Below are 24,167 nucleotides of genomic sequence, written 5' to 3' on the forward strand. Positions count from 1 at the left end.
TGTGCCTGACACCATCTGTCAAGCATGGTGGAGGTGATGTGATGGTCTGGGGCTGCTTTGGTGCTGGTAAAGTGGGAGATTTGTACCAGGTAAAAGGGATTTTAAATAAGGAAGGCTATCACTCCATTTTGCAACGCCATGCCATACCCTGTGGGCAGCACTTGATTGGAGCCAATTTCCTCCTCCAACAGGACAATGACCCAAAGCACACCTCCAAATTGTGCAAGAACTATTTAGGGAAGAAGCAGGCAGCTGGTATGCTGTCTGTAATGGAGTGGCCAGCACAGTCACCAGATCTCAACCCCATTGAGCTGTTGTGGGAGCAACGTGAACGGCAGCCCGCCCGAGAGAAGCGCCCGCCCGAGGCTGGCCTGCTGATCTCTCTCCCTGGCGCGCGATGCGCCAGCCAGTTGGAGACGTGTGAGCCTCCTCTGATTGTCGTCAAATGCTGAGAGGAGGGTGGTCAAGGACTTCATTTGTTCCATGTTGCCTGCTGGCCATGGCAATTTGCATAAGATCCACCGACGGCGCGGCGGTGCCATGGCACTTCTTCCGCCCTGGACACAGAGGGAGGGAGGAACTGTTGGCGTAATTGGACTGTGGAGCTCAGCGCTCACCAATTCCCGCGCTGCTCGACACCAAGCTCAGCGTCTGGTACGGGAACTGCACCGCCCTGGAGGCGGGCACACTAGAGGCGGTGGCCCCGGTCGCCCAGTACATCTGAGGTGGGGTGGCCCTCCTCCTCCTGGACATATGCAAAGCGGTGCCAGGGGCAAGCGGATGATGAAGACAATAACCACCCCGCCCACTGATATTTCACCCTTCTACCCTTCACAGGCGGCGATACCGCGGTATCCAGTACGCAAAAACGAATAGAGGGACTTCAGTCATTGTTAATACTTTCTTTTTTTTTGTGTGTGTGGATATGTTTACTGCTGTCGGGTGTTTTGCATAAAGAATTTCGACGAACCGATATACTTGTATAAAAGGGAACTTGACCGTATGGTCCGCAAGAAGTGCCCATCAAGCCAATCCAACTTGTGGCAGGTGCTTCAGGAAGCGTGGGGTGAAATTTCAACAGATTACCTCAACAAATTAACAGCTAGAATGCCAAAGGTCTGCAATGCTGTAATTGCTGCAAAAGGAGCATTCTTTGACGAAAGCAAAGTTTGAAGAAAAAAAGTAATACTTAAAATACAAATCATTATTTCTAACCTTGTCAATGTCTTGACTATATTTTCTATACATTTTGCAACTCATTTGATAAATAAAAGTGTGAGTTTTCATGGAAAACACGAAATTGTCTGGGTGATCCCAAACTTTTGAACGGTAGTGTGTATATATATATATATATGTGTATTTATATTTATTTATATATAAATGCTCTTCTCGAAGCCGCCGGACTCCATTGACAAAAAGCGTTAATCTTATCTTGCTGGATCGTTATAAAAAAAACACACTCTACTCAAACTCAACAGAAACTGAATAAAACTCATTAAAACTGTTTGTTCGACTTTCAACTGTTCCAATTTAGTTTTTTAGAATTTGAAAGACCGACTGAATATGTAACAGATATAACAAAAGAAGACGTATATGTCTCTATATGTGCCCTGTCACAGTGGGAACAAAGTGCATGTACACACAAGGGGTATTACAATAATATTCACAGATTTTAAATATTCTCCAAAAAAACACACTTTCTAATATAGTGTTTTTAATTTAGTTTCACATCCAAATGCTAAATAACACTTTGAAAAAAAAAGTAAAACAATAGATTTAAAAGGGATTTCTAAGTCTCTATTCTATTCATTTGGCAAATACAATATTTTAAATTAAAAACAGCTTTGACATTTCACCCTGGCAGACATGCTGTCTTGTCATGTCAGGAAACTCACAGCTAATAACCAGCAACGCTAACGAAGGCTCCGCTACACTAGGAGCCCAACCTGAGAGCTCGCCGCGTCATCAGAGTGATCCTAAATGTCTGCGTTGAAAAAAGGTCCTTCCCACACATTTAGTTTTTAATGACCTTTATGTTGTTGTTTGTGTTTTGTTTTGACTTCTCCAGGATCAGTTATCAGCAGACATGTACAGTTTTGTGGCCAAAGAAATCGACTATGCGAGCTACTTCCAGACGGTAAGTACGACGTTTCCCCCGATGGGCTTTGGTGAAGGGGCAGAAGCGTTCTCCGACTCTCTCTTCTCTGACCAGCTCATCGAAGTCCAGGCAGAATACCACAGGAAGTCGTTGGAGCTGCTGCAGAGTGTGCTGCCCCAGATCAAAGCTCACCAGGGTGAGTTTCAGACCGACACACACTCGTCACCCACAGACTCTGCTCCAGCATTTGGGGAATTTAACTGATATAAATTACAGCGTCAACACTAAAATCAACTGTTACGGACACCAACCTTTATTAAGACTAGGAATATCAATACGAGCTAAAATGGGCTTATTGACTTTGAAGGTAACAGGGATATATATATATATATATATATACATACATATATTATTATTAGCCAGACAATGTTTTGCTTTTGTAAGTTAAAGCACCTTTTATGCCCTCCAGAAAATACACTTCCTTTTTGTGTTGGAGAGGAAACGTTGAGCATCCTCAGCTGCCACTTTATTGTGTGTGTGTGTGTGTGTGTGTGTGTGTGTGTGTGTGTGTGTGTGTGTGTGTGTGTGTGTGTGTGTGTGTGTGTGTGTGTGTGTGTGTGTGTGTGTGTGTGTGTGTGTGTGTGTGTGTGTGTGTGTGTGTGTGTGTGTGTGTGTGTGTGTGTGTGTGTGTGTGTGTGTGTGTGTGTGTGTGTGTGTGTGTGTGTGTGTGTGTTACAGAGACCTGGGTGGAGAAGCCGTGCTACGGGAAGCCATTAGAGGACCACTTAGCGCTCAGCGGGAGAGATATTGCCTTCCCCATCGAGGCCTGTGTCACCATGCTGCTGGAGTGTGGCATGCAGGAGGAGGTCAGGCCACACACACACACACACACACACACACACACACACATCTAATGGTGAGAAACTTTGCGGAAATCTATCGAGGTTCAAGCTACATTTTGTTTCCCCCAAAGAAACAAAGATGTTTAATCAATACTTAATGTTTTAATTAGTGCTGTGAAAAATAACGCGTTAATCCAATTACAGGTTTAACTAGTTTTTTTTTTTTTACGCATTTAACGCATGCGCAGAATGAGCTTCCAATCCGTCTGTTGTTGGTCGTTGGGACGAACAAAAAGTCACTTGCAAAATGAGCTTCCAATACACCACTTCAATCTGAACTCTGTCCGCTCTCATGCAGACGGTCTGTTCATCGGTAATGATCCTTCTGCAGGTTCACCTACGGAAACCTTGTTACGACTTTTACTTCCTGTAGATCAGGGTCTCAACACGTCGATCGCGACCTGCCAGTCGATCGCGGCGTAGTGTTGGTAGATCGCATGACATTAAAGAGATTGGCCCGCCCCTGACATGTTCTCTATAGCACGTCTTTGTTTATTAAACTAAACGTCTGTTGTTGATCGTATCTCCACAGCAGCATGTCATCTCTGTCTCTACGCGTTGCGTTAACACTTATCGATCTCCGTCTGGCGCGCCACAGAGCTCCGTGCGCGCGCATCGGGACCGAGCAAAAAAAAAAGTCACTTGTCAATCTGTCCACCTTTAGATTGTATCATGGTGGAGTTAATGGTTGACAAACAAGAGAAAAATGCTCTGTTTAACCCTCCTGTTACCTTTACATTTACTAACATATTTTACCCTCGGGGTCAATTTGACCCCAGCAATTAAAACCTCCAGAAAATTATTAGAATTAATATTGTTTCCCAAGTTTATGTGTGAGGTACTTTATGTTTGTTTGTTGACTACCTAAATAGCCCTTTAAATAAATAAAAAAGTTGATATTTCTTATGTGTTTGACACAGTGAAAAACAGCCTGGGGTCAAATTGACCCCAATGAACACCGACATTAAACATTGAATGGGGTCAAATTGACCCGAAAGGTAACAGGAGGGTTAAACATTCTGTTTAGGATGAAGATGTATTAATGTTCCATATGGAAGAAAACTGCTAAATAACTGCTGAGTTGCAGCACCATTGTATAGAAGAATGTATAAATGTATATATCCGTCTTTTGTCATAAATCTCTATGTTCTCACAAAATATACCGAGAATATCGGTAATATGTGATTAATCATGATTAATCCACAAAAACCTGTGATTAACCCGATTAAAATTTTTAATCGTTTCACAGCCCTAGTTTTAATGTTATGAAGTCAGTGAGCGGTGCAGTCTAAATAGCTCAGAATGTAATGATTGTTTGATGGAGACACATTGAGGGAAAGGTAAATGTTTTTGTTTATGAGAGTAAAAGGCAAATATATCATTATGAATAGCTTAATTTCCATTCCGCAGTCATGAGGCTGAATGTGATGTTTGTGGAGCATTATGGATAATGTGCTGCGATGTGCTGCGGAGGAAGATTTTTTTTAAATTCATTCATCACAATAATTCAAAGGGTTTTCGGGAGCTCCCTTTGACATTTTAAATGAATCGATTCCTACTTCTATAGGACACGTACACGTTCAACATGTACTTCTTAGATGTAGAAAGTATAATATGTACCTCTGAGAGCAGAAAGTAGCATGAATTGTACACATTAATGAATACACACTGTGTACTTTTCGTGTCTCAGGGTTTGTTCAGAGTCGCTCCGTCGGCCTCCAAACTAAAGAAGCTGAAGGCGTCTTTGGACTGCGGCGTGTTGGATGTTCAGGAGTACTCTGCAGACCCTCACGCCATTGCAGGTACCCCCCCCCACACACACACACACACACACACACACACACACCTCCCTCCACCCATCTGTCGTCTAGAATGATAAACTGTCCGGTCCGTACAGCGGCAGATTTATGAGTCGGCTCCAGTTCCTCGTTAGGAATCTTCTTTCCTGCTCCGCCGACTTTCCTTCCCCCCGTCAGAAAGGCCTCTAATATTTAGTTTTATGTTTTTTTATCGACTGAACTAAACTGTTTCTGCAGCCGTCGTTTCGTCAACCTCCGAAAAGGTTCATTTAAAAGCCAGATAAGGGATGAGAGATTTTTTTTAACCCTCCTGTTGCCTTTCGGGTCAATTTGACCCCATTATTCAATGTTTAATGTCGGTGTTCCTTGGCGTCAATTTGACCCCAGGCTGTTTTTCACTATGTCAAACATATAAGAAATATCAACTTTTTTACATATTTAAAGGGCTATTTAGGTAGTCAACAAACAAACATAAAGTACCTCACACTTAAACTTGGGAAACAATATTAATTCTAATAATTTTCTGGAGGTTTTAATTGCTGGGGTCAAATGGACCCCGAGGGTAAAATATGTTAGTAAATGTAAAGGTAACAGGCAATAAAAAAACTCAAATGTTTTTCTATTTCTTTCTTTCTGTCTTTTAGAGATATTCAATAAACTATCAGCCAAAAAAATGTCTGGAGATAAATTCCAAATATAACTGGGATTAGTGTCAGACAGATTCTTCATCTTCTGCACCAAAAAAGAAAAAAGAAAAACCAGCACTCAACAGACTACAAAAGGAAGACAAGCTTTCACGGTGCTGCTATTGATCTTTTGTGAGGAGGCTGCTCGTCTTCACTGGAGCCGACGGCTGCGTAGCGCGGCTGTCAGACGGAAACCTGATAGCTAAAATATCAAGCCATAAATATTTAACGTAGATCCAGAGAAGTTAAGACATTTTTTAGAAATTTAATTCCAAATAAAAAGTTATAAAAAGAGCCAACAGCTAGAAGCAGGGAAGAATATTCAACATTCATCCAAACTGATCAGACTCAGAGAAACCTTTCAAATTAAAAAAATTCCCGACAGTGAACAGGAAGTGACCATATTTGGACTGCGAAGGGGTGACGCAGAGACCTGTCAATCACAGTAGCCCCGCCCCTAAAGCGTAAACTGCTTTATGGTCTGTTTGACTCTAAATTACCATAAAGTACTAAATGAGGACATCATGCTGTATAGAAGAAGGCTTGAAACTAGAGACTGAGACATAAACTCATGTTTACAATGTATACTGAGGGAATACATCAAGAGAGAAGTAGTCATTATATAGACTTCTATACAACCAGAGGAGTCGCCCTCTGGTGGTGAGGAGAGATAATGCAGCTTTAAAACATAAAGCATAGACTTCTATACAACCAGAGGAATCACTCCCTGATAGTCGGTAGAGAGAATACAGCTTTAACTCATGAAGCATCGACTTCTATACAACCAGAGGAGTCTACCCCTGTCTTCCATCAGCATCAATCAGAGGCAGCAGGATTGTTCTTTGTAAATATAAGAATTTAATGTGTTTATTTAAGAGACATGTCTCAGACACACACACACACACACACACACACCCACACACAAGCTGTCTAACAGTGAGGGATGCCCAGACGTTGTTGTTGTTTGTCATCCGTCCCACACACTCCTCGGGGGAAGTGAACGCAGCAGACCAGAGAAGAAGAAGACGGGTCAGCTGTTGCTTTCCTCCCCCCCCCTTTCTGAGTTGTCGGGTCTGAGACACTAGAACTCATTCAGGCACATCTTCATTATAAATACATTGTTGTTTGCTATACACACACACACACACACACACACATGCACTAATCTCTCGATTCTGTTCTCCCAGGAGCTCTGAAGTCCTATCTGCGGGAGCTCCCCGAGCCGCTTATGACGTACGAGCTCTACGACGACTGGATCCAGGCCTCCAAGTCCGTATCGTTTCACTTCCCCACGTCGGCGCCCGATCAGTGATGAAGTTTATCTTTAATATCATACGACGTTCAACCTCTGTTTATCTTCTTTTGTCCGTCGTCCTGCAGCATTCTCGATCAAGACAAGAGGCTGCAGGCTCTCCTGAATGCCTGTGAGAAACTCCCCTCGGCCAACAGCAACAACTTCAAGTGAGTTACTGTTTCCGCGTGTCCCTCCTTGTGGTCGTCTCGGACTTCGGCTAGACGCCTAAATTCATCGCAGCACAAAGCTGTCTAGTTCTTCAGTTGGTTAAGCAGGACCGACATGCCATGAATTGTAAATTAAGACAAAAAAACAGGAGTGAAGCATATACTTCTATACAACCAGAGGAGTCGCCCCCTGGTGGTCACTAGAGCGAATGCAGCTTTAACACATGAAGCATATACTTCTATAGAGCGTATTCACTCACGTGACCACAACAACCTTTAGTGGCCATGTTGGGGTCCATGCACGGCATTGTTTTGCTTTATTTTATGCCGCTCTTCTTTAGAAATGACCATTATATCCTGAAGGAGACACAATTTCAGTTCAAAACGGTGTGCCTTATGATTATGGTTCTGTGCCTCATTGTTGGATGTGGGACTAATGATTCAGAATATGGGTTTATCAGCTCAACAAGAGGCTATTACTTCAACTTGTCATGCATCTACTTCGGCTTCACTCGGCGTATGAGCGTTAGCACTGTTCTCATGTGTTTCTGTTGCTACATCGGGTTGTGGGCACGTTTCCATTGACACACTCGTCAATAATCTCTTTTTGCTTTTTTCGCCGAGCGAAAATCAATGTCTTTCACTTGCGCAAAAGGAACTGTGGATGGAAACTTGGGAGGAAGCCATGAACATGGCAACTCCGTCGGGCGATGTCTGCCTTTACTCTGTGATTCATTTCAAGGTAAAATAAAACACTGGCTCCATGGGAACAGCATCAGCACGGCCACCAAACAGTCACTGCTGGTCCTGAAGGAGCTGGAAGCGGCTTCATACTCGTCCTGGAGGCGGAGCTGTGACTACGGATCATATATGAACCCAGACACGGGGCGCTTGATGTTTCCGACATTTGTGGTATTTCCACAACAAGTATAACGCAGAAATAGTTGTTAATGTCCCATGGTCGATAGCGGAAATGAAAACTGTTTTACAGGAATGTGACCGGACTATGTGCTGGTAACTAGCGAATTAACCACAAAGTGTTGAGCGAGTAAAATCAGGTGAAAAAGCGTTGCAAATATTCAATTCCAACCGCTGACATCTTTCTTTGGTAATGCAGAAGGACATGAGGTTGCTGGGCTCTCGCATAATCAAACAGCGGACACGATAGCCTGGTCAACTTCTTCTGACATTTAATAAGTGGACCCCAAGATGGCGTGATTGAGATTCTGACGTCACGTGAATACGCTCTATACAACCAGAGGAGTTGCCCCCTGGTGGTCACTAAGAATGAATGCAGCTTTAACACATGAAGCATTGACTTCTATACAACCAGAGGAGTCGCCCCCTGTTGAGGTAAAATGTGTGGAATAAATTCATGTAATACTGTAATAAGACATTACTTGATGTAGCGTAAAATCAGATTCAATTCAATTCAGTTTATTTGTATAGCCCAATTTCACAAATTACAAATTTGTCTCGGAGTGCTTTACAATCTGTACACATAGACATCCCTGCCCCAAAACCTCACATCGGACCAGGACAAACTCCCAAATAACCCTTCAGGGGGAAAAAAAGGGAAGAAACCTTCAGGAGAGCAACAGAGGAGGATCCCTCTCCAGGATGGACAGATGCAATAGATGTAATGTGTACAGAAGGACAGATTTAGAGTTTAAATACATTCAATAAATGTGACAGAGTGTATGAATAGTTCATAGTAGGCATATTCCACGATGGAGACCTCCACGATCCATCAGGCAGATGGCGGTGGGGAGGAGGAGTGGGCGGAGTCTCAACAGGACAGTGGCGTAGTCAGGAGCAGGAATTCCACGACCCAGACCTCGATGATCCATCAGCAGATAGGATCTATGCCGTCTCATAGGGTCCGATGACCCCATGAGACGTGAAGTCAAAAGGACTCCGGGGAGAAAGCAGAGTTAGTAATGTGTGATGGAGAGATGAAAATTCATCCTTAAGGAGAGAAAAAAGAGGAGATAGGTACTCAGTGCATCCTAAAACGTCCCCCGGCAGCTATAAGCCTATAGCAGCATATCAAGGGGCTGGACCAGGTGAACCTGATTCAGCCCTAACTATAAGCTCTGTCAAAGAGGAAAGTCTTCAGTCTACTCTTAAACGAGGTGACTGTGTCTGCCTCCTGGACTGAAGGTGGAAGCTGGTTCCATAGAAGAGGAGCTTGAGATGGTTTGTCTTTTCTAAACTTGTAATAACTCGGGATAGTTTCCAAACGACGACTGATGATGCTCTCACTTCATCAGGATGCTGCGCTCGATTACAACTTCTAATTTCTCGCTTCATAACATCGTTATCCCAAATCCCAAATTATGAGCCGTGTTTTTTTATTAAAAATAGAAAATAACTGAGGAATGCTTCCTCTGTCTCAGTCGCTAGTTTCAAGTCTTCCTCAATACAGCATTTAGTAAATTATGGTCCATTCCATTCATCAATTCAGTTTATTTTATATCGATTTCTTTCTTTCTTTTGCTGTCATACACATTTGTAGTTTTGGATATCACAGCTGTAGAGGTGGGCGGATAGAAAATATCGATGACAAGAAAAAGGTTTTCTCTTCCGCACCCATTTACAGTATATTTCATCAAAGAGCAGAACTGCACTCGCATCATGAAGGCAGCGGGAAAGAACGAATAGTTTGTGCTTTTTAGTTATTTGCACAAACGTTTTTTTTCTACATTTATCGTTCTCAACAAATATATGTTTTCATTTTGTTTATAAAAAAACTAAAAGACATGTCATTTTAACATGCATGTGATAAAGTACTTAACAGTTGAACAGAATCCGCTTTTATTAATAATAATTATCAGTATCGATGTATGTTTTACAACATTTTGCACTATCACCCACCCCGAATATTGAAGCTGCTGATTATTTATTCAATAATCTTGACTTGGATTTTGGCGGGAAAATAATCAGAGAACTGGGCTGTGTGTTGTAGCGTGTGAAAAGTTTCATGGTTTTTTACAGGTCGATGTGTCGACTTTTAATTTATATAATCAAGTCAATTGTATTGTATTGTACAGTGTAAACTGTAGCCAAACAAAATCACAAAGATATAATGTGTTTCTTCTTCTTAAAAAAGTTTAAAGTCATTTTAATCATTTAGTTCGACAGAAGCTAAATTACTTTCATTTTAACCTATTTTTTCTTGTGTGTTTTTTTTCAGGTATTTGATCAAATTCCTCTCCAAACTGACCGAAGACCAGGATATGAACAAGATGACGCCTGGAAACATTGCCATCGTCCTCGGACCCAATCTGCTGTGGATGCACGACGAAGGGTGAGACTGCAGAGAAGCATCTTCCCTGACTTCCACATCCACGATATGAAATGCAACTTTAAGTGTGACATCAAACTGTTTGGGTTCATTTTCAAGGGATGAAATACTTCTGTTATCAATGAGTCAAGGTTATAACGTTTTAATTTCTGCGGGAGCCTAAATCATTTAAGTTGCTTAGAATGAGAAGTATAGAGTTTTAATAGTCTTACAGTCAACCGTTGTCAGAGCTCTTAAAGGATGTACAATACTACTTAATATATATATAAATAACAGACAAGAGCTCGATGAGATTTAACTCTTTACGCCCTGGTAACTGTCTTTATTCCCCCTTAAATAAAGACAGGGGTGTCTCAGTGTTCCCTTTATTCACTTTTCACTTTTATATGGTCATTTCGTTTGTAACATTGTTAAAAAAGGCTGTTTTTCATGTGCAGCGCATGTTTTTATATTCAATTATTGCATTGTTTAATGTGATATTTGTAAGAAAACCACTATTCAAATCATCCATAGGTGCAGTAAACGTCTAGAACTGAACTGTGCTTTTTAACATCTTTACAGAATAAATTCATCCTTTAGATCGGGTCACCGCGAGGATCTCCACTTCATAAGTGCAGAAAGAAAAATCTGTATAAAAGAAATATCTGTTAATATTCATGTCGCTGCTGAGAGCTCAAAATGCTAATAACTAAAACGTTTGATAGGCGCAACTTTGATCATAAAGTTCCCTCGTGAAGATGACGACTAAGCGGTTTAAGGGTGAAGGACGCCTCCTTTACAGCTCCGTGTAAATCTCACAATCTTTATTCCTCTCTCACTTTTAATTAGGATTTTAAAGGCCAACATTTTCCAAATGCTTCTGCGAATGCCCCCACCCCCCCAAAAAGTGCTAATGAGTCCTTATGCGATGCTTTACGCCTCACCGTTAAAATAAAATAAAAAAAGACTCCTCTCTTTCCTTCCTGCAGCGACATCACGGAGATGATGACAACGGTTTCGCTGCAGATCGTCGGCATCATCGAGCCCATCATCCAGCACGCCGACTGGTTCTACCCCGGAGGTGAGGAGGGAGTTTTATCTGCAGGGGGAATTAACTTCCTCCCAAAAATACAATAAAACACTCCTAATCGTTTCTGCGTCTCGTCCGTTCGTTAGAAATCGAGTTCAACGTCACGGGGAACTACGGGAGTCCGGTTCACAGCAACCACAACGCCAACTACAACTCGATGCCGTCACCGGACATGGAGCAGATGGAGCGGAGGCAGAACGACCAGAGCCGGCGGCCGCTCAGCGTCGCCACGGACAACATGATGCTGGAGTTCTACAAGAAGGACGGGTACGACACCTCTAGCTCTCCTGGGATTACTTCCTCCACACATTTAGCTAAAGTTTTTAGGGATTACACGCACACGGAAAAAATCCTAAAGATGTGTTAAGTTGGAAAATAGAAGATGAAATATTGTCTCTTATTAAAACAACTTCATGTGTTGAAGCTGCATTTGCTCTACTGTCCACTAGGGGGAGACTCCTCTGGTTGAATAGAAGTATATGCTTCATGTTTTGAAGCTGCATTGTCTCTACTGACCACCAGGGGGCGACTCCTCTGGCTGTATAGAAGTATATGCTTCATGTGTTAAACCTACATTTGTTCTACTGTGCACCAGGGGGCAACTCCTCTGGTTGTATAGCAGTTTATGCTTCATGTTTTGAAGCTACATTCTTTCTACTGACCACCAGGGGGCGACTCCTCTGGTTGAATAGAAGTATATACAACATGACTCTACTTCTCTCTTGATTTATTCCCTCAGTAAACATTGTAAACATGAGTTTATCAAGTAACTCAGTCAACTGTCCTCTTTCCGTCTATACTGGACATTAATACACTTTTAAAAGACATTATAGTGACAATAGCAAGTTATAAATAATTAGTGATTTTACTTTCTTTGCTGTTGAGGCTTTTAAATGAGTTTCATGTGTCAATCAAAGTGTCTTTCTGACAGCGTCGGACATGTGAAGTTATGAGGGAGAAGAATTCCCCCTTCGATGACACATGTGACCTCAGGCTCAGTTTCACTGAGGAGGATGAGAACGGGATGCCGAATCACTCTTTATCTGCGGCCCTGTGAGACGGGAAAGGAAAGTGAGCAAAGAGAAAGATGACATTTAGTCTGTGAAAGGAGGAATCAGGCAAAGCTCCAGCTGGGGAGGATTATCTGAAAGCTAGTTAGAGGCTTCTTTCTCTCTTCTGTGTCGGCCTCCGTGTCTCTTTCTTTAATGCTGTAATATCCCCGTGGTCTTATAAGGCCCAGCTAATTAAACCTGGACCATGTGTGCGTGCGTGTGTGTGTGTGTGTGTGATCTGATCAATAGAGCTCAGCTTTCAATCGAAGCACAGCACCTGCACAGTCTTTGAATTGCAGGTTTTTATGTAAGATGTATCTCTGTGCATGAGAGTGTAAAGATATATGTATACTTCTTCCTTTTTAAATAAGTTAAGTGATGTTCAGACACAGAAGATGTAAAGATGTGCACCACCGGAGGATCTGTGTGCCTTCGGGGTGGGTGTAACCTGCCGTAACTAAGCGACCGAATCCTGCGTGCAGCGATGATGGCGATGATTGCATATTTTGATTCAAATAGACGTCTATTTATGGAGGAAAAAAGACCAAAAAAATCCAGCAGCCGTGGTTGCTCGGTTCTTGGTGCACGCTGCAGCGTTAAAAATATATCTTCTAACTCTTTAACTTCTCCCTTGTCATTTATATACTTAGTTTTTTATACGAATCAAATGAGATATAAAGTATTAAATAGTGACATTTAGATCTGAGGTCTTTATGCTAAGCTAAGCTAACTGGCTTCTGGGTTTAAAGCTTCATATTCATCTTCTCAAAACACCGGAGAATGATCTCCTTCAGACTTCCATGTGTTTGCGTATCTATATCTATATCTATATATATAGATATAGATATATAATAGTTAGGATCAACTGATGCTCTTTGTGACTTTTCATAATTTTAACGAAATGGATTGAATCATTCTTTTGTCGGTCTCGTTCTGCACCACTTATATTCAGACTGTCGCGATGACGCCAACATGTTTCATCCCAGGTCATCACGAAGGTGTCGAGCTCCAGTTCTTCTCCACCAAACTGAGACAAACATTTTGCGTGGACCTAACTTTGTGCACAAGGTGCCACAGAAGGGAGAGAGGCTCTTCCCCAAATGGTTAGAAACTCCTTAAGGACCAAAAAGAAGAAGGTCTCTCACAATCTCTCACAATTGTCATACATTTTTCGGGGGATATACTTAAGGCCCATTAAGGATGCTTTGACCTAATTAGGAACTCTCATTTTCTCTCTGGGTTTCATTGAGGCTGAAGCGCTTCAGGGAGAGCAGATGCACCCCCACCCCCACCCCCCTCACCACCACCACCAGCCTCCCCTATTTCCCTCCTCCATCTTGGCTCTCGTCTTTAAAAAAAAAAGTTCACCCTGCCAAAGTTCCTCTGCTGCTTTGATAACAATGCTGTCAATGGGGGTCTCTGACCTCCATGATGCTCTCTGTCCTCATTGTGCTTGTCTCTGTCTTTAACTACGCAGCATTAGGAAGATACAAAGGTACAGTATAGACCCCCCCCCCCCCCACACACACACACACCCTGCCCCCCCTCCCGCCCCGAGTCATCCTCTCATCGGTCTAGTCATCATCAGATGCACGTTGACCTGACGTGTCGGTCGTATGTCGTGTGTGTGTTGAGCGCTGCCAGTCAGGTGTGTCAGAAGTGACAGACTTGGACTCCTGTAGTTCAACGCCTCCAACAGAGAAGGGTGACGAATGTGTGTGTGTGTGTGGGGGGGGGGGGGGGGGATGACGACAAAGCAGGCCTTTCTTTCTGTGTTTACACAAGTAGCATCTTTTCTGGCACTGGATCACCTTGTTCGCTTGTTCGGCCTGCGAGAACAACGGCCTCTTGCTGTTTAGTCTTCGCTATTGTTAAGTTCTTTAACATCTTTTTTGTATTTTTTTACTTGGAATTCGCTTTTTTCACTTTCTGTTAATGTCTGAATGTTGAAGCAGCAGCCAGTTAGCTTAGCTTAGCATAAAGACTGGAAGCAAAGGGAAACGGCTAAACTCTGTCCAACAGTAAGAACACCTTCGCCTCCAAAGCTCACGAACACATTGTGTCACCAGAGAGCTGCGGGGATGACGTCTCTTTGTTGGCCAACAGGAAGTCGGTGTCACACTGGTTCCCTTCACAATAATCTTGTAATGTTGAAATAAATAATCTCCGTAGCAAACAAACATTTCTTCACATCTTGATTTTGTTCATCAAGATAATCATCACTCATGAACACCACTTTAATGATGTTTGAAGTTTAATGTAAAAAGCTAATGTTAGCGGCCAGAGAGGAACTCCACCACGGTCACATGACTTCATGTTAGTCTATAGAGGAACTCCACCACGGTCACATGACTTCATGTTAGTCTATAGAGGAACTCCACCATGGTCACATGACTTCATGTTAGTCTATAGAGGAACTCCACCATGGTCACATGACTTTGTTAGTCTATAGAGGAACTCCACCATGGTCACATGACTTCATGTTAGTCTATAGAGGAACTCCACCATGGTCACATGACTTCATGTTAGTCTATAGAGGAACTCCACCACGGTCACATGACTTCACGTTAGTCTATAGAGGAACTCCACCAAGGTCACATGACTTCATGTCTTCACCACTAAGCTGAAGAAGGACTAGTGTTCTTGTGAGGACGTCTAATCATTTAATTTAGACTTTTTCTAAGACTCGTAAAAGCTTATAAATTCCCCAGAAGGGCGTTCACTGACCTATTTTAAATACTAAACGGTAAAAATCTCTTCAGCTTATTACACATTATTTCAGATGTCAGACCAGAAACGCATTCAGAAAACACACCGACTTTCAGGTGAGGGAACAGGAAGTGAAAACAATCTGACTGATTTTAAGGCCATATTCTGCAGCTGTCTATGATCCTGTTACTGGATCAATGTCACTGTTATTGGATCAATATCACTGTTATTGGATCAATCACAAACAGCCAAAGAATATAATAAAAAGTAATAAAGAGTAGTAGACAGTAATAAAGTAATGAAAAATAAAAGAATTATGAAAAGTAATAAAGGAATAAAAAGTAATACAAAATAATAAAGGAATAAAAAGAAGAAAAAATGTAAAAAGGAATTAAAAGGAATAAATTAATAAAATAATAATAAAAAAGTCAAATAGTAATAACACATTTTAAAAAAGTAATAAAGTAATACAAAAATAATATAAAAGTAATAAAAAGTAATACAAAAGTTAAAAATAATGAAGAGTAAAAAAGTAATTAAAAGTAATAAATAGAAGTAAAAATAAGTAATAAAGTAGCGAGGTTCATTCTTAACTACTATGAAAAACAAATCGTTATTTACCAAGTAATTTAGTTGGTGTTAGTCATTAATCTTGCTGCATCTGGTTGGGTCGGTCAGGAGAAAAGACGGAGAGCACGAGATCTGGCACATGCACAAAGGGTAGTCCCTAATTAAACACATTTATTTTGCGTTTAAATGCACAATATCTAACCTAAATAAATCTAATAAATTGAAGTATTCCTACATTTTGTGTTACACCCATTAAATATAAATATCTTCATTTTTGTAATTGATTCAATTAAATGTATTAAACCATATTAAATCGGTCACCTTTAAGAATTAAGGGCTTGAATCGTTTTTTGAGTGTATGAGTTGTGTTGGCAACAAGGAAGTGCTCTCAATGTTGTTGTGTATATTTCCAGATGTGGGAATGTTGCTGTGTTGGTCGACGTCTTACTGATCAGCTCGCACCTATTTTTGGCAAATATCTGATCAATGTTATCATATAAAGTTCAGTGTTGTTAACGGTCGCCAAAGGCGGAAGAAAAGTTCTCTGTGATAATAATCGTAGTAATTAGTCCTAACAGTGTTTTTCAGATATTTCTTTATTGTTTGATATAGCAGACTGTGTGAAACAATCCGGACAAAGACTTCTGACAAAAACTAAAGAAAGTCGGAAACAAACGTGATGTAATGTGTTTCATTATCTGCTGGTTGGTACAGTGCATCTGGAAAGTATTCACAGCGCTTCATTTTTTCCACATTTTGTTATGTTACAGCCTTATTCCAAAATGGATTAAATTAATTATTTTCCTCAACATTTTACACACAAAAACCCATAATGACAAAGTGAAAACTGTTTTTTGCAAATTTTTCCACATTTATTAAAAATAAAGAACGAAAACATAACATGTACATAAGTATTCACAGCCTTTGCTCAATACTTTGTTGAAGCACCTTTGGCAGCAATTACAGCCTCAAGTCTTCTTGGGTATGATTCCACAAGCGTGGCACACCTATTTCTGGGCAGTTTCTCCCATTCTTCTTTGCAGAACCTCTCAAGTTCCATCAGGTTGGATGGGGAGCGTCGGTGCACAGCCATTTTCAGATCTCTCCAGAGATGTTCAATCGGGTTCAAGTCAGGGCTTGGCTGGGCCACTCAAGGACCTTCACAGAGTTGTCCCGAAACCACTCCTTTGTTATCTTGGCTGTGTGCTTCGGGTCGTCGTCCTGTTGGAAGATGAACCGGCGCCCCAGTCTGAGGTCCAGAGCGCTTTGGAGCATGTTTTCATCGAGGATGTCTCTGTACATTGCTGCATTCAGCTTTCCCTCAATCCTGACTCGTCTCCCAGTTCCTCCCGCTGAAAAACATCCCCACAGCATGATGCTGCCACCACCATGCTTCACTGTAGGGATGGTATTGGCCAGGTGATGAGCAGTGCCTGGTTTCCTCCAGACATGACGCTTGGCATTCAGGCCAAAGAGTTCAATCTTTGTTTCATCAGACCAGAGGATTTTATTTCTCATGGTCTGAGAGTCCTTCAGGTGCTTTTTTGCAAACTCTAGGCGGGCTGTCATGTGCTTTTTTACTGAGGAGTGGCTTCCGTCTGGCCACTCTATCAAACAGGCCTGATTTGTGTAGTGCTGCAGAGATGGTTGTCCTTCTGGAAGGTTCTCCTCTCTTCATAGAACAATGCTGGAGCTCTGTCAGAGTGACCATCGGGTTCCTGGTCACCTCCCTGACTAAGGCCCTTCTCCCCCGATCGCTCAGTCTGGCTGGGCGGCCAACTCTAGGAAGAGTCCTGGTGGTTCCAAACTGCTTCCATTTCCGGATGATGGAGGCCACTGTGCTCATTGGGACTTTCAATGCTGCAGAAATCTTTCTGTTCCCTTCGCCAGATCTGTGCCTCGATACAATTCTCTCTCGGAGGTCTATAGACAATTCCTTGAACTTCATGACTTGGTTTATGCTCTGATATGCACTGTCAACTGTGATACCTTATATAGACAGGTGTGTGCCTTTCTCAATCATGTCCAATCAACTGAATTTAGCACAGGTGGACTCCAATCAAACATCTCAAGGATGATCAGTGGAAACAGGATGCACCTGAGCTCAATTTTGAGTGTCATGGCAAAGGCTGTGAATACTTATGTACATGTTATGTTTTCGTTCTTTATTTTTAACAGATTTGCAAAAATTTGCAAAAAACAGTTTTCACTTTGTCATTGTGGGTTGTTATGTGTAGAATGTTGAGGAAAATAATGAATTTAATCCATTTTGGATTTAGGCTGTAACATAACAAAATGTGGAAAAAGTGAAGCGCTGTGAATACTTTCCGGATGCACTGTAGATGTCATCACCTTTCAGACAAAGCCCCGCCAGCTGTTTCCAGTCTTTGTGCTCATCTAAGCTGGGTTTCCATCTTCTCTTCTAACTCTTGACTAGAAAGCATCAAACCACCCCTTTAGTTATTTTGATATTTCAATGCCGAATAGAACATAACGTCTTTCATCATTTTATCCAAACTGCTCTCACGTTGCAGTTATCGCAAGATTTAACATCTCGCCTTCCTCGTGCGTCGTCATGGACAAATAAAAAACTTTTAAAAAAGGAAATAAATCATAAATGTAAGCAGCACGATGTGTAGCTGGGATGTTGTTCTCTGCTCCTGCATGCTCAGGGTCACATGTGGGGGTGCAGAGCGACCCTAGAGGCTGATCCAGAGTCAGCCCTCTACTCAATAACGGTTCAGATGAAGCTTGTCCCGTTCTAGCAGCCCTGATCCCCCCCCCCTCCTCCTCCTCCTCCCTCTGAACCACACACACCCGCCCTCCCTTGATTTGATTGGCTGTGCATCTCTGTCCCACTGCAGCATGGGTGTCAGGGTGATGGACACCACATGGGTGTCGCGCAGGGGCTCGTCTTCCTCGCGTAAAAGCTCGTCCACGCCCACAAGCGTGCACCTCCCCATCCCGCCCACTGACGCTCTCGTCCCCGAGCAGCCTGGGGATTTCTCTGCCTCCCCCTCCCCCACCCCTCCTCCCACTAGCAGCGACCGAGCCAGGTAAGGCTGTCGTGCCCCCCCTCCCCCCCCCCCACACACACACACAGACACGACCTCGCACACCTCCCACTTGCTGCTCCGCGTGTGTTGCTGCTGCTGCTGCGCCCTGCAACAGACACCAGAGCAGCGTTGTCTGCTCCACGCCCCCCCCGCACAAAAAGCTCACCATCACCTCCATGTCTCACCTCTGATGAAGCATGACATGTCCGATCTCTTGACTGCTCTTTAAGTTTATTGTAGTTTCTTTTTAATCACTGTATGTATATGAGAACATGTTCACTCCTCTTTAGGTTTTTTTTTTACATAGCAACACGTGGGAAAAGTTGATCCATGTGTTCAGTAGAGTTGATTGCTGCACGTGCATGAATTGTGTATTTGTTTTTGTGTTCTTGTCGTTAGTCCGAGCTTCATTAACAGCATAACGGTCCATTGTCGCAAGGCTCTAAAATGGATGAGGTGACTTTACTGTTTCAGTTAATTTCTGTGATTTGAAAACCTTAGAGCACCTCTTCTTTATTTCCTCTGTGCTGTTTACCCCCCCTCCTCCCGCCTCACAATTCCCCTACTTCTCCTATTTGACACAATAATTAATATTCCTCCCAAACGTAAGCTGACTAATCGATAACCCCCCCACACACACACACACACACTGCTCTTAACCTCCTAGATATGAATGACTTCCTCCCGCTCTGTCCCCCAGGAAACATTGACGTGTCTATCATTGCAGCTCGGATGATGCGTCCAATTGGTCGGACTCCTGTTACGCCTACCCCTCCCCTGAGGAGGAGAGGCTGCCTCCCCCTTACCCCTCTTCCTCCTCCTCCTCTTGCGCCTCCTATTCGCTCCCCCACCTCCATTTCTACACCAGAGCACCTCCGGGTATGCGCCCCGTTGCCCCCAACCCAGAGTCCGTGCCCCCCGGCACGTCCCCTCCCTCCTGCCGCTGTGGCCCCAGCCCTCCCCAGCCCTCCCCCCCACTCCCCCTGCCCGTCCCCTCAGCAGCTTGACGTCAACTCCAACCCTAAACCCAAACCCAACTCCTCGCCCCTGCCCACAGAGGCCTCCCCGACCGACGCTTCGTATGCGGTCCTGCCGGAAGCAAATGGCTCCACCCTTTACATCAAACCCCTGCTTGTTGTCACGCGCCACGATCTGTTCCTGGGCTCCCCCAAACCCCCCAACACCCCCCTCTCTGCTCCCCCTCCATGGGCCGCCTTTGCCTGTAGCCGGGAGAGAGGAGCCAAGCCGACTAGGTAAATACAAAATACAAGAGCGCTGCTGAACAACAACTCACACACAACCGGGAGAGATTAGAGAGGGATGGATGAGGAGAAAAGAGGGGATGGGTGAAATTAAGATCCCCCCCCACACCTCCCACCTGTTCTTTGTTCTTATTTATTGGCGATCCGTCAATCATGGAAATCAATTCTCTTTAGGAACGGCGTTATCGGATCCATCTTTTTTTAATTTTATATAATTGCCATGAATGCAATCCGTTACTTTCCCACGTTGCCAGGCAACAAAGGAAATTCAAAGGTTTCAGTGCATGCCATTGTATGAAGGAAAAGGAGAAAAGGGAAAGTGGGCGTTAATGAGTCATACCAGTGGGCCCAGTGGTTGACCTTGGAAACATAACAATGTATGTGGAATTAAAGCAGTTAAAGTATTTATCAGGTTTGATATTGAGCCCTCAAAAATATGCTCATGTGTACCCCCCCCCCCCCCCCCCCCGCAACCCCCTCCTCCCGCCTGCAGCTTCACCCATCCATTCATGCCTCGTCTGCTGAGAGGCGGTCAAAGTATAGACCAGTTATGGTTTGACCTTCATTGACATTCTGGCTGCACTGCACTGTAAAAAAATTGTTTTCTATTTATTAGGCCGTCAGGTTTATTTTGAATTTTTCATCGAACCTTCATGTTCGCCTGCAAATGGTGGTCACTGCAATTTGACATTTAAACTTTGGATGCTAATTTTTTTATTGACATGTCATTAAAGAGAAGAGAGATATGCATGAGGCAGCTTGTCATTCCTGTGTGTGTGTGTGTGTGTGTGTGTGTGTGTGTGTGTCCATCCATCCTCAGTACTCTGAAGAACAAGGAGCTGTCTCCGGTGATTGGACAGAAGGGACTCCAGGCGACGATGACCTCTTGTGGGCAGTCTGACCACAGCCCTCTCACCCTGAGGAGAGGTAAGAGCACCCCGGGGTGCCTTTCCTGTCATCTTCTCATCCCGTCAATCGGATGATTTAAATTATTTTAAAAGACCCTGAAACATCTGCATCGATTTGTAAAGGTGTCTGTGTGTCTGTCTGTCTGTGTGTTTGTTTGTGTATGTCTGTCTGTCTTTCTGTGTTTGTGTGTGTCTGTCTGTCTGTATGTCTCTGTGTTTATGTCTGTGCATCTCTGTGTGTGTGTGTGTGTATGTCTGTGTGTCTGTCTGCCTGTCTGTCTGTGTGTCTCTGTGTGTGTGTGTCTGTCTGTCTGTCAGCCGACAACAATAATCTCATCCAAAGGACTACAACATGTTTCATTCCTCTTGCCTCTCAACTTAAACCTAAAGTAGAACAGCATCACTGGAGCTTCATTCGGCCACGCAGAGATTCTTCACTACGTGTTGGAGTTCTCTGAATTGCTCTTCCATCAGTGTAAAACTGATTTATTGGTGATCTGTATTTCCCTCTGGTCTCTTTGCAGCAAAGAAGCTGGCCCCCATCCCCCCCAAAGTCCCGTACTGCCAGTCGGGAGCCATGTCCGACCAGTCGACGGGTCAGCCGTCTCCGGTCAGCCTGTCGCCCACTCCTCCCAGCACCCCGTCCCCGTACAGCTTCAGCTACCCGCAGGGCTACGCCACCATCGGCTCCCCGGGGCAGATCCAGATGGCCACGACCCCGTCCCTCTCCTCTCCGTCCTCGCTGGTGGGGACTCTCACCAAGACCCGGCCGACCCCCAAGCCGCCCCGGCAGAGGCCCAGCTTGCCTCCCCCTCAGCCCCCCAGCACACCCGGCACCAGTCCCCAGCCTCTGGACCATTCGACGGGCCTCCTGGACGGCTTGTCCCCCGGGGAGAGCATGTCCACAGGTGAGGCGGCTGGAACCTATTACAACACCTTGACGTTGATCTTAATTTCAGTTGATTAGATTTACACATTTACTCCACTGGAGATATCGCAACACATTCATTACGTTAATAATAATATTTTATTTTGCATAAATAATACGGCATCAGTACAACAAGTCAAACAGCTGTTACGAGATAACTAACAGTCACTTGTGGTAACAAATTCATTCATATTTTTTTATTTCCAACCATCAGTGTACAAATATTTACGCGTCAAGGTGACAAAATGTTGTAATATGAAAAAACACATTGACCGAATGTTAATATATATATGTTATATATATACACATATAAAGGGACAATTCACCCCCAAATCAAATATATATATATACATATAAAGGGACAATTCACCCCAAAATCAAATATATATATATATATATATATATAAAGGGACAATTCACTCCAAAATCAAATATATATATATATATATATATATATATTTGTGTATATATACATGTACATATATACATTTATATATATATATATGTGTATATATATCTATCCCTACATATATACATATATACATTTATATATGTATATATAGATATATATGTATATATACATACATATATACATTTATATATATATATATGTATAGATATAAAGGGACAATTTATCCCAAAATCAAATATACATACTTACTTGCAGTGATTCTTTTCAGTGTTGATTGTTTTGATGTGAGTGGCCTTGTTTCATACCTGTCTGCTTTTTCGCCAATATAATAGAAACACTGGACAAACACCTTTTTATGTTTCTGTTGTCTATTTCTGGACTTGATGCTCTTATTTATTTTATTTATTTACCTCGGCCCTCTTGGTGTGTTTCCGTCTAATTCTCGCCTCTTGTCGACTGCTCTTATTGTCTCACTTGCAGCGGTATGAGCCGTGAGGTTCAGTGTGATTCTGTGTGTGAGAGGGACTTTTGGGGTAAGCAGGACTTCCTGTGCTAGAGCCTCCCGACCCCTCCGACCCCTCCAGACATTTGACTTCAATACGTCTCCAACGACATTCAGCGGCTGTTTTCAGTCCGGCTTGAACCCGATTGGTCGGCCTTTGCATGGCGGCTGAGGCGATGCATGGCTTACGTGGGCGAAACAGACCGGGGGGGCCGACGCCAAAAAGCCTCCAACCTCATCTGCCCTTAGGATTCCCACCCATAATGCCCTACTCCAGCTGGCTTTTGACAGTCACTGCCACGCCCTCCCACCCTTCCCCCGTCTCACCCCATACTCCCCCCCCCCCCTTCACACTCCACAGTGTTGTGCCCACCGCTGCTCCTCAGTCAGCACACTTCCTGTCTGTGGAGGTGTTCATCACACGTGTTACACCGTGGAGGTCATCAAACAAAAACCTGTAAAATTCCGTCAAACCGAGGTCAATATTTTAGTCTATACGTGAGTATAACTAACGACATTGAGCGCGGTTTTGGGGGCTCAGTGTTTCATTGATCACGTCTGAGACACATGAAAGCAATAGGGGTGCACGAAATCCACATTCTTGTATATCGTGCGCCCCTATTTAATTGTATTTATCCCCGATTGTTTGAACCTATGATGACCCGCCCGCTGTGTGTAACATCATCCAACATCGATGAACCCACATCTGGAATCATCTGTTTCCCTCTACTTTCTTTATTCTTTTCTTTTTACCCAAATCAACAGTGTTTTGTTGTATTTCACTCATCCCTGTGATGTGTTTTCTCGACAGATTCTCTCTGCAACTTCGACATCCCAATCATCGACCTGGACCTGGACTGTATTTTCGACCTGCCCCACATCTCCACCTTCAGGAACTCAACGGCACTGTTTGAATGCGGCGGCGGCGGCAGAGCGGAGCCGGAGGACGAGTCCGACAGCACCGTGCTATGATGCCGCTGAGACCCTCCACCTGTCGGCTGACGCCCTCGCCCCCACCCCAGTCACTCATTCATTGACCTCTCACCTCTCCAGCTGGATTACTTCAGCCTCACCTGTACTCCATCAAGAGGGGTCAACTCGTAAAAACTGAAAAAACGCACCTAAAAGAAATCACATGAGGGAGCTCAGACAATTCATTTGACATGTCATGTTGGCTGTTTTTTAAAATTTAATTTAAATGTTATGTTTATTTAATTTGTTTTGCCTTATTTGACTCACTTGCAATATTGCCTTTAACTTCACACACGAGACTGGAAACGGGCTGCCGGGCGGAGAGAGGGCTCTTTGCTGCTGCTTCTCACGAGTGAAGAACAACACACCTCCATTCATCCCTTCATCCGTCCTGACGACATTTCTGTTCCTCTCCCTCGGTCACTTTGAAACGCCCCGCTCCGTGTGGTGGCAGCGACCCCCGATGTTCCCGTC

General features: G+C 43.5%; 1 protein-coding gene across 1 annotated transcript in view; it reads left to right on the top strand.

Annotated features, from left to right (window-relative positions):
• LOC130203255 (rho GTPase-activating protein 44-like) overlaps positions 1–23,929 on the top strand; it is a 70,372-nt gene extending 46,443 nt beyond the window's left edge. The window contains 15 exon segments of the mRNA XM_056429239.1: positions 2,069–2,137; positions 2,213–2,294; positions 2,837–2,964; positions 4,691–4,802; positions 6,673–6,754; positions 6,866–6,946; positions 10,143–10,256; positions 11,222–11,313; positions 11,409–11,589; positions 18,518–18,709; positions 19,437–19,676; positions 19,678–19,962; positions 20,792–20,898; positions 21,404–21,787; positions 23,533–23,929. Coding sequence (XP_056285214.1) covers positions 2,069–2,137; positions 2,213–2,294; positions 2,837–2,964; positions 4,691–4,802; positions 6,673–6,754; positions 6,866–6,946; positions 10,143–10,256; positions 11,222–11,313; positions 11,409–11,589; positions 18,518–18,709; positions 19,437–19,676; positions 19,678–19,962; positions 20,792–20,898; positions 21,404–21,787; positions 23,533–23,693 — 2,310 coding nt within the window. The 3' untranslated portion in view covers positions 23,694–23,929.
• The last annotated feature ends 238 nt before the right edge of the window (positions 23,930–24,167 follow it).

The sequence above is a fragment of the Pseudoliparis swirei genome, chromosome 13 (genome assembly GCF_029220125.1).
Source record: "Pseudoliparis swirei isolate HS2019 ecotype Mariana Trench chromosome 13, NWPU_hadal_v1, whole genome shotgun sequence".
NCBI lineage: Eukaryota > Metazoa > Chordata > Actinopteri > Perciformes > Liparidae > Pseudoliparis > Pseudoliparis swirei.